We start from the raw sequence: 12,032 nt of genomic DNA, 5'->3' as shown, positions 1-12,032 counted from the left end.
CATCCATCCATTTTCAGAGCTTGCTCCGGGGTTGGGTCGCGGGGGCAGCAGTTTAACAGGGAAGCCCAGACTTTTTGCTTAATTAAAACCCCGATCCTTTTCACCTAATTCCAATGCTCTGAAAAATGGCCCAATAGTCTGGATTTCCGATCACATGATCGGCTCGAGGACATCCCTAGCGTAATTTGCAGAAGAACACCTTTTGAGTTCCGCACACTAAAGCTGTGTTCTCACCAAAGTTGAACCATTGCGCAACAACGCCTTGCTCATGCTATGTCTTTTGCCAAAAGCTAGAGAAACTAAACAACTTTGCGTTCAGTAATGTAAAAATAAGCAATATAGCCACTTTTATCTTGTGATATTAGGACTTTTTTCTAGAAATATTACAATTTTAATCTCGTAATATTCCATTAAGTTATGTAACACTATGACTTTTTTCAAGTAATTTTATGTAAAGTAACATTAACGACTTTAGTATTATAATATTGCAATATAACTTTATTTTTCTAATTTCACAATCTTTATCTTTTAAGTGTGACTTTTTCCTCATGGTATTACGATGTATGACTTTGTAATATTGCAATTTTAATCTTGTAATATTATGATTTTTTTTTCGTAGTCCTTTTTTTTCTTTGTTTGACTCTTTGTTCACCGGATTTTGAGACCGGGTTCTGGCTCCTGCAGCTAGAAGTGTGGCAGCAGAAGTCACGTGAATGAAAAAAATTATTTGATTGGCTGCTTCGTCATTGTTGCTGAAATCTATCGCAGAAAGATGAACCAGAGCCATTTTCTTGAGTCGCGAACATGCATCGCAGAACATTTCGAGGCGGGGCCTATTTGGTCAAAATGTTGATATCGCGTCATGTAGACCTGCATTGCTGCACGCAAGGCCCCCTGTCACCATCAAAGTGCGATTACATTGACTTTGTATTGGAGCTGAAAACACGACAAGAATAAAACTTGCACGGTCTGAATGCGGCATAGACTCTGTTGTAAGTCAAGCATGTTATGTAGGGCAACACCTTATTGCTCTTTTTGAGTCATTTTACTAGGACTCTAATGGCCGGTGACAGTCTGGCAGCTGAGTGTGAGGGGCACACCTGGCTCATCTGCATCATCAACTGCCCAACACTGCCTAAATATGTCTATAATTTCTGCTAGTTGCTTAGAGTTTTTCTAAAAGTGTAGCTCATAACAACCAGTCATCAGAAATGTGCCATGATGAGCTAGATTGTGAATCATTTCATCTATATCTGCCTGTTTTTGGCACAATGATGTTTGCAGGGCTGTTGAGCAGTACAATGGCAGAATATTGCTCACAAACAGAACATGGGATCAATAGTGCTGTGATAATTAATATTCATTATTTCATCAATTAATAATTATTATGAAATTATCTGCTGCAGGAGTTATCACTTGAAATGTGACATTTTTACAAATGGATTACTCATTTCTGTCTGATAAAAAAACTCAAATTTCTGGAAATTTGTGTCTTCCTCAGACTTCATTGAGTCACACCTCTTGGGTAGATGTGCTCACTTGGCCGGTTTACGCAAGGTTGGTGTATCATAAGTCTGTACCAGATAATCTGCATATCTTAAATGGTCACAAGCCAGGAACGTATAAACATACTGAAGCACCAGCAGGACAATATTACCGTATAACAAACCAGATTGAACCAGTGAAGGGCTTTTAAAAACATGTCATTTGTAATAGACCGTTAATGCAATTATTGATTGTCATGTTGGTTAAGCGGTATGGCAGTATAGTGACTATCTGTGGGTTTAGAAGAATGTCGACCTATCATTTCCAGCCAGTGGAACCTCACTCCATTAACTCTTAACCAGTGGACTCATCAGAACCGTACATTTCAGAAAGCTAATTCATGTCTAATTTACGTATTTAAAATAATTTTATGTCAAATATTTTTTTTTTTAAAGATGTTGAATTAGTTTTCTCCCTGAAAATATGGAGATAAGAAATAAGAATGAGGAAGCATTAAACTGTGTGTGGTTTCACTTTCTGCTTTAGTTATTCACTTTATCACGATACCTCTATATATTGCAGTTCACAACAACCATAACCATCACCAAATGGTACAAATGATTTCTCAAAACGATAGAACGATCAGGCATCCAATTTCACTGTGATGTGACAAGGTGGAATGAAGATTATATGCCAGCTGTGTAAATACTATGACACCACACAAAACAAGCAAGATTGTTGGGTAATTAAACAATATACAGTGTATGCTACATATTAACACATATTAATAGTCCTGTGCACCTGTAGAAAAATCATCCTAATTTGTTCCCATTCATTTCATTCAGTTGTAACGTAAAAGTCGGACAATTTTCTGTTGACCAATCAATTAACAGCAATGTGTTTATTCTTCACAAGCATACAACAAGGCCAACAACAGGTAACTGAGAAGCTGGATGGTTCAGATCAGATTTCTTTAGCCCTTTACGATGGTACACAATAGAAAACATATAATACAGAAGTAAACTGAATATGGCTGCTTGGTGGAAGCAAAGCTGAATATTATTTTCTGGTTTAAAATGAGTTTGAAGCCCCATTCTTCTGCAGCTTTTTTGGGCAGCGATCATTTGCCTATCTTTATTTGAACTCCGGCGTACAGGTTGGTACTTTTGGTTACAAAAGGAGAAAGCTATTACCTTGGAGACTACTGCCTACTGCCTAAATATACTGTAAGGAGGCAAACTAAATTAAATCTTTCATCTAGTTGAATTAGCGTGTATACTAATGGCGCTGCCAAGTAAGACCCTCAAATGCCATTCTTCGTATGAAATGACCTGGTGCTGCCCTGTCTTTGCCGTGTCATCAACTCCGCCTAGCTCGTTGTCCTGTAGTGCAGCGCAGACTCTTGTGCAGGAGCGTATTTTATAACATGGCCTCCTCAGACACACTTGCTGCTGCCAACTGACCCGAAAGTAAGCCAGCTACCGCTCTGACTCGCCTGCTTTCCCTGATCAGGGCATACACTTACACAACCCTTTATGCCCTAACGCCAGGGGGATGTGTATACACATGGCACTATGCACCAAAGATGGACACACACAAAGCATGTACAAATATGAGTACTGACACAGATGCCCACTCTAAAATTTGCTTCAACAAGAATGCCCTTCTTTTATCCTGCCATCTTGAGGATGACTTTATTCAGGCGATGTGAATCACAAAGGCCATTTGCAGCCGGAAAAAGAACAGTAGCTTACTGGATCCAGAGCATTTTTGTAAGCGCCATATATAGGCAGGCACAAACTATTTTTATGGATGGTGGGCTGTTGACTTTGTGCTTCAGGTAAGATGAAGATGCTGAGATGCAGAAAAAATGCTTGTCGTCTAGAAAGGCTCATCGCCTAACAAAAACACAAGGCTTTCTTTGGCTTGTTTTCCCAGTTCTATTTTGGTTTTGCTAAAAGAACATCCATAGCCTGGGCTGTCCATTCTGCTCCTCCCAGCCAAGACTATTATTCTGTGTGCAATATCTTTCCAATGGCCCTTATCATGTTGCCACATAGTCCATAGTGATGTGGCCAAATTTCTGCATCACAGGTTGTTCAAGCTTGAGTCATTGTTAGTCAAGTGAGTTGTGAGTCACCAGCACAGTCTTTCAGAGGGCGGTTTTACCAACAAAGTAGACGGTGTCCAGAATTGTTTTGTAAAATGCTCACTCAGCCAGGAGGTGTGAATGTGAATTGGCTCTTTCCAATGGTTTACTAAGATTAAGATATTTACCATGAACCTCTTTATATTGTTTCATTACATTTATGTTTAACATTATCTATATCCTTTGTAGCAGTGCCATGCCAAAGTCAGGGCCGGTGACATTTTTGCACCTATACTGTAGATTTTTAGGAACTCCTTTAAATGATCTGTAAATGGTGGTCAGTACAACCCCTCATCTAAATAAAAGCAAGAATATGGAAGGTCAAAACACCACACCAGATAATTTTTCATGCTACACATTTAGAATTCTGTCAGAGGACCACTTCAACCATGTTTGTATATCAACCCTTAAAGGCAACATGAAGCAATTGTCAGAGGATCCCAAAATTTTGAAAATAAGGTCTTAATGGAACCTCTTTTTCAAATTTGTTAAAAAAAAGAAAATCAAAATGAATATGCGTAAAAAGCTCTAATATCTATAACCCTTGCTAAATTCTGATTTTTCTTCTCAAGGAAGCTGCAGATGCATGTGTTGACTTGCATCCTCTTTTTTTTTTTTTTTTTGAGAAATTTCAAAATTCTGAATGTCTCTAAATCATGAAATTCTAAGTGTATCAAATGTGATAAATTTGGCAATAAAGGGTTAAAACATTTTTCCCCACAAAGGGTAAAACTTTTATGTCCAAACGTGTAACATTCTAACATGCCTGTCATATAGATGTGAAATATATATTAATGAAAAATAGTGAGTCGAAAATTGAAATATTGATACAACCAAAAAAGCTGAAGTAAAGATATACTAGTAGAACACCTTTGTTTATTCTAACAAGCATGAATCCACACAATACGTGATGCACAGATTTGTCCTTCATTGGTGTCATAAACATTATTCATCACATAAGCTGAGCCTGGTCATCAACTTTCCCTTTAACATTGGAGCCGCTCTACTTTCTGTCTCTATCATCGAAGTTGGTTTTCATTTGGTGACCCACAATCATGCGAGCTGCCCACTCTCATTTTCATTGACTGCAGTTGTTGCAAAAATATCATATTTTGAAGGTCATCACATCAGCATTTCTTGTCTTATTTGTGCTCTGCGGCACAGTAAGGAAGCACAATTATAGCTAACGTAATGTTTGAATTTTTTTCGTCTTATAAAAAAAAAAATAAAAATGTGTAATTTGTTTGGTTTCATAGTGGCAAAATGTGAAACTGGATAAGACGCGATTGCAAGATGTCCGTTAAACCACAGGGTTTAAATTAGTACACCCAGCTGCTCTTGGAACATGTGAATGAAGTCTGATACGCTGGACCGTAATCTGGTGACTATACTCATCTGGTGCAATGATCCAGTAGGGAATCATTTCTGGGATATCTGGAAAGGCACTTGTGCAGCAGAGTTTGTTACTAACCCAGTTATAGTCTGCATGCTACACATGTACACATAAATTCTTATAATCAGTCACTCTTCTAAAACCAATGGACTGATATAGTATAAATCTAAAAAGATAGATTGCACCACATTAAATAGATTTGTTAACATTTAAAGTGTTGTGCTGGTGTAGTGACTTTTCGCTGTTGTTTGGTGTAAAAAGAGGCTCATGTTTCACATTGTAAATGATGCCGCAGTGGTTTCTCGCAGCGTCGCTATGACAACCACCCACACCAAGGTAATATAAGTGCAGCGGAAAACCGATGTCCTAGCGCCAAAAGCGAGAGACATAGAGAGGATATGTAGTAGAAACAATGATTAGTGAAAGTCGTCCCTCGTGACTGCATTGTGTCTGAGGCCCATCGGTTGACAGTGAAATAAGGGCTTGTGACACAGGTGTGTCACCGAGAAAGGTCAAAAGCTGTGAGACAGATGGCACATGCACAAACACGCGTACACGTACATACAAGCTCTCACACACACTTTTAACACTCCCAAAGGGACAGAGATCTATTGTACTACTCAGATGGGCATCAGTGCAGCCTGTCACACAAAACACACAGTCAGTGTAAACCAGCAGATGTCAGGTAAGCATGGCGTATTTTTGGTGGTGATATTTGGTGTGAAAGGAAAGTGGGTATAAACTAATTGTCATACGACCTGATCTCAGTGCCATGCTCATTATGAGTAATTTTTTTATAGGATAATTTCATTAGGGTGGTGAATGGGAAGGATAATTATATGTAGGAGGGCCACATGGAGGTACAAGGAGTCTGAGAGGTGGCTGAAGATGAATTTGTTACTGAGCAGAAAATGCAGTGCAACCTTAGAAGTTGAACATTCTTGATGTCGATGTAAATTTGTGTGAAAGTCACACTAACCATCTAAGTACCGCTTGTTTTAGATACAAGATGTTAGCAAAATATGAACGGTTTCAATGTACCTCACAAGTTCTCTGTTCAGATAGCAGAATACAGGAATGAGAACACAAAAGTTTGCATTCAGAGCAGGAAAGTAGCAACAGAGACATCTAGCAAATTCATTTTAATCACATTTCAGCACGCTACTTTTGGATTATTGGGTAATTATCACGATTATACACACATTTTTCCCCAATTTAACTTTTTTATCCTTTGTCAGTATCCATTATTTAGAGCAGGGATAGCCAACATCGGTCCTCGGGGGCCCCTATCCAGCTTGTTTTCCATGTCACCCTCCTCCAACACACTTGACTCAAATAATCAGGATCGTTATTAGGCTCCTGCAGAGCTTACAGATGAGCTGATCATTTGATTCAGGTGTTTTAAAGGCGGGAGACATGGAAAACAAGCTGGATAGGGGCCCTCGAGGACCGGAGTCTGCTACCCCTGATTTAGAGTAACCAAAATATATTTCTCCATTATTTTTATTATTGATTTACCAAACAATCCAACATAGGAAATTAGTGTGCCTGTAACAGCAACTTCTACAATAAAAGATGCTCTTACAACTAAAAACTTAATTTAGTCACTTTTGGACAAGACAATCAACCCCTTGTCAACAAGCCACCATTCTGAAAAGTGTCGTTAGCACAAGGAGAACCCGTAGTAAAGAGAATACCGCTTACAAAGTCGTACTTTTTTGCAGTTTTTGAGCTTTGATTTTAAAGATGAGCCACCACTAACCCAAGTGAACACATTTAGTAGTGTATTGCATCATGATGCATCGATTAATGAATGTTTGGCTGCAACTAACGATTATTTTTATAATCGATTAATCGAACGATTGTCACATTTTTCAATTACCTTCACAATTTACCTTGAAGTTGTTTTAGGCATGTTGTAAGTAACAATGAAGACAAAATTGATGACTATTTCCTTCAAAAAGTAATTTTTTTTTACAGCTTCCTGTAGTCTACAACTGTATCGATGATCAAATTTGTTGGCAACTCATTTACCGTATTGGCCCGAATATAAGACTGCCCTGATTATAAGACGACCCCCTCTTTTTCAAGACTCAAGTTTGAAAAAAAGACTTTTTGAACACCAAATTAATTTTTATACAGAAAACAATTACAGTACATCTGAAAGAAACGATTATAACAATATGTTTGAGAGAAAAAGCATGTTATTTTGCCTCATTCAAATCTTAATATCTGAACATTTAAATATGTCAACTAAAGTGCAATCACATTCGTAAATGAATGGCTTCTGGTTTTTCTATTGTGATAACACAACAAAATTGCAGTAACTGCATTAACCATTAAAGTGAAGTCTAACTGTAACTGTAGTCTTGAAACAAATCTGTATAAGGAAAAACATTGCGATAAAATGATGCAAACTGGTTAAACTTGAGAGTATCTGAGATCTATCATGACAGAACATCGCTTCAATGATATCTGGCGCCATCTAGCATCGTGAATGGGTATAATGTCTAGACCGCGAATGTAAGACGACCCCCACTTTTTCAGTCTTATTTCAATGCAAAAAAAGTCTTATATTCGGGCCAATACGGTAATAATCGATTTAATCGATTAGTTGTTGAAGCCTTATTAAGAAGCTAGTTAAGTCAGTAGGGTGTCCGAAAAACGGTAAAAATGTGAATTTTTCTTTTCCAAAGTAAAAGCAGATTTTTGTTCATTTCCTACTTTGACTTACTTTGACCACATAATGAAGAAATTTGAAAATATGACCAAACTGAGAAGTTATATGTATGTTATAATTTCAAGAATTAAGGCGAGTTGAAGGTGAAGGTCCTAAACGATTAATTGGTTATCAAAATAGTTGTCGATTAATTTGCTAACGAGTAGTTGTCGATTAATTGTTGCACCTTTAAATAAATGTCTCAAATTTGAAGCATGCTACAGTGTCATTATACAGAACAAGAGTTTGTGGTGTGTTAAATGTTTTTGTCTATTTTACTTGGACACAATCCAGAACATGAGCTGTTGCATTGTTTTAAACAAAGGGAGCCTGTGTTGATGACCTTATGTTAAGGTTCTAGGTGGTGGATAGTTAAAAATAGAGCTGTAAGTACTACTTTCTCTTTACCATTGCAAAGCTGACCGACACACCATACTACTTCAGTCAGTCATCGCCTTGTGTGCCCCTTCCAACACTTTCTGTCCATCTCCTGTGACCATTTAGGGTAACCATCCCACAGCCACGAGCTCAGAGCATGTGTTCATTATAGCCTGCCTTTTGTTCCTGCTTTTTTCTCCTACGCACACGGAAACTTCTACAAGTATAATCCAGACCACTAACAGGCACTTGGGCAAGCTTCCATGCTAACAGTTGGCGGGTTTGCGCGAGGTGTGTGGGTGTTTGCATGTTAAAGGTGGTTTGTATGTACAGACGTTGGCGAGTGTGTGTGCTGGCATGGTACACGCGATTGTACAACACTGAGCATGGGGGCATGTGACCCTCGATTATAGATGTGTGTTGTAAATATTTCATTGATGGGGGTAGAGACACTTAGAAGTGTTTCAAACACACATATTTGGGGATGTAAATATTTAAATCATGCTTGAATGACTCCAATGTAAGATAATGGTACAGTGACATCACTGCGTTCAGGTGATGTATTGGATAGAGAGAATGGTGGAATGTAGCTGAATGAGCTCTTGACCTTTCTTCTAACAGGGTTCCCAGGATACTACTTCTGGTCAGGAGGGACTCGTACCTCAGGCTTTCGCAGCTTTCCCTCCTCCTCCTCCACCTCCTCCCCAGAACGGTCTTGCCCTGGATTACGGTGGCAGCCTGTATGCGGCGGGTGCGGTGCAGGGCCCCGTGGAAACCGGCGGAGCAGTGAACAGTGTAGTCAACGTTGTCAACAGCCTTAGTGGCCAAGTGAGTGTCAGCCTCCCTTTTCCATTTTGAATTACATGACATCAAGACACTGCTAGCATATTGTGTTTGAATTAGAAAAGCCATACTCCATTTATTAGTTCAATGCAGATTTCACGTTGTTACTAAGAGGCCCTTTCAAGCAAGAAACCATTTTTGTAGCTACACTTGAAATGAGTGCAGCAACAGGAGGCTCTACGTTGTATGAGTTCACCTAGACAATCAGCAATAAAAGTGGATGGTAATAAGGTTCTAATAAAGAGCTCAGACACGCATGCTAATTCCCAATTCACCATTCATGCTAGAAGTAGCATTTAAATAGATTTGAAAGGTTTCTGCTTAAAAAAAAAAAATAATAATAATACACCAAAACTACTAAACTATGGCTGACCTAAACTAAGGTCCGTCTCTGTACGGTGGCCAAAAGTAAAACCAAGGTTGTGTTTTGTAAATTTATAGCAATAAATAGTGACATCATCCTGGTGAGCTAATGCTAAACTAACCTAGCTACCGTAATTCCCCAAATATAAGGCGCACCCGTGTATAATGCGCACCCCAAATTTACTTGTAAACTCCAGGGGAAATTATTGTACCCGTTTATAACACGCACCCAAATTTTAGCACCATTAAATAGAAGACTACAAGAAAACAGCTCGTGTACAGATACAGAAATGTCATTTTACTGACTGGTGAAACACAGCACAAGCATAGCACATTGGTAGTTAAAAACATTACCATAAACTGACAATATTTACGGTAATAATATGATTTGACAACTTCTCCAACTTACCAGAATCTAGGAGAAAATAAAACAGATGTGACTTTTCTATTAAAGGCTGCTGTATAACTTGCTCGTTTCATCATGATGAATAAATGTTTCTTCCATTGATTGATACGGTAAAATGAAAGTGAGAATGTAAGTCGGAAATCCATGAGAGCTCATCGTTGTCGACACGACATTAACAATAGGAACTATTGTTATTTGGGTTTGAGTTTCCCGAGGGACAGATATAGTTGACGGACACAGGAAGTCTGTGTGCTTACGTTTGTTGTGGTCCGAGTTGCGGAGCTGCAATAAACGTTGACTCAAATGAGTTCAAGAAACTAAATTATGTGCTTTATGAAGAGTGAAAAAAGCAGAATTTAACACAGACGAAATCATTCGGCCGATTAGAGTGAAGTATTACCGAAACAAAATGGTGACGTCACGTACTGTAATGGTCGGCAACGGGTCGCCGCATACGTTTCTTCAACACAACGTGGCCGTGTCAATTAAAAAAAAAATCGGTTTATATATATATATATATATATATATATACATATTTCTGTCTCCATCCATGTACCCGTTTATAATGCGCACCATGATTTTATAAGTCGATTTTGCGGGGAAAAAGTGCGTGTTATATTTGGGAAATTACGGTAATTCTCCGCAGCCAAAGTTGGCAAACTCTCATTGTTTGTTGACATGACTGAGTGAAACTGCAAAAGTCACAACAGAAGTGTTGAGTTGACACACTTGCGGAATGGTCTTTATCGACTGACTGCTGAACAGTGTAAATCTTTGCTTATTAAATGGCTATCTGTTTCCATAAGAGCAAAGACACTACCGGGTGTTTTTCATAGGTGTCTTCTTATGCACACGACGTATACACAGGGGTGAAAGTGGCTAGAATTTCTTGCCGGAACTCCCCTATGTGAAGGTCGCCACGGAGCGAAATATTTTATTTATTTATTTATTTATTCTTTTTTGGGGGGGGTCAAACCTCCTAAAACTACTGAAATGCAAAAAAAAAACTGCAAAGAAAACTGTTTTGGCACAGTTATTTCTATAACACATACATAAACTGATTTTCATTCAAACTGGTATTTTTTCAATGATTTGCAAAATAAAAGTTAACAAGAACAGCAATAACCCCAACCTCCTTCTCCTAATTTTTATTCCTCATTTCCTCACATACTAAATTCCAAATCTCAATTTTAACTACTTAAGTTTGGGGGGGGGGGGGGGGGGTGTCAAACCTCCTAAAATGCAAAGAAAACTGTTTTGGCACAGTTATTTCTATAACATATACAAAAACTGATTTTCATTCAAAATGGTATTTTTTCAATGATTTGCAAAATAAAAGTTAACAAGAACAGCAATAACCGCAACCTCCATCTCCTAATTTTTATTTTCCCTCATTTCCTCACATACTAAATGCCAAATCTCAATTTTAACTACTTAAGAACATAGGATGTACGTATATTAAAATTGAAGTTAATGTAAACATTTACATTTGCTTTTTTTTTTTTTTTAAATAATAATAAAGATGTAAGTAACATACATTCAGAAAAATAAGTACAAATGACTAATATTATGCAGAGTGAAATGCAACATAGTTTGAAGATTGCGCAAACATTGAAGTTTTTAAATCATAAGGAAATGAATAAGTAGCCTAACATAAATGAACAAATATAAGTCCAAAGTGCACATTGACAGCTAAGTTGTTCTGAACCTCTCCATCAGAGCAAATAAAAGTAAATATGATAAATAAGCCTCCTCAACTCTATCGCTACTATGAAAGATTTGATCAATTTTCTGTTGCATTGCCCTTTTTTGTCACATCAATTCAACTTTTTTTTGCTGTTCCAGGAAACATGCACATTTGAACCAATCAGAGCTAACTATCTCTGCTGATCACATGTCAGTATGTCAGCCAATTGAACGGATAAATGAGTCCAGGCGTTTTGCTTTGCTGCGTGCATTCGCATATTGACGTGACTCGTCATCATCAGACTCCGATAACTGCAGCAGCTGGGAAAACCTCCTTACTGTCCGTGGAATAAAATAAATAATGAATATGGGTGAAAATGGACTACGCTACACAAGCACTTTATGATGCTTGGTGTTAACACTTATGTAAATCTGATGTTGGTAGATTGTTTTCTTCTTGGAGATGAAATGCATGTGTGGGAGATTAGCATTTTTTTTGTTTTGTTTACATAGTGTTTTGACAGTTGCAGTCATATTTTTGGAATCAAAGCACCGTGTACTGGAGCAGCATTCCGGCCCTGAATCTTAAACCGGAACTGCGTTCCTGCCT

The 12,032-nt window shown here is 38.1% G+C and overlaps 1 protein-coding gene across 4 annotated transcripts in view; it reads left to right on the top strand.

The window, feature by feature from the left end:
* LOC130920180 (RNA binding protein fox-1 homolog 2-like) overlaps window positions 1-12,032 on the top strand; it is a 61,631-nt gene that overhangs the window by 26,129 nt on the left and 23,470 nt on the right. For all 4 annotated transcript variants that reach the window (XR_009064120.1, XR_009064122.1, XR_009064121.1 and 1 more), the window contains one exon: window positions 8,746-8,952. Coding sequence is in view for 1 of the 4 variants with exons in the window: in XM_057843161.1 (XP_057699144.1) it covers window positions 8,746-8,952 (207 nt within the window). In the remaining 3 variants the exon portion in view is untranslated. The remainder of the gene's footprint in view (window positions 1-8,745; window positions 8,953-12,032) is intronic.

Source organism: Corythoichthys intestinalis, chromosome 8 (genome assembly GCF_030265065.1).
Source record: "Corythoichthys intestinalis isolate RoL2023-P3 chromosome 8, ASM3026506v1, whole genome shotgun sequence".
NCBI lineage: Eukaryota > Metazoa > Chordata > Actinopteri > Syngnathiformes > Syngnathidae > Corythoichthys > Corythoichthys intestinalis.
Note: the sequence above shows the minus strand (reverse complement) of the source record. Positions and strands in the feature narration are given on the sequence as shown.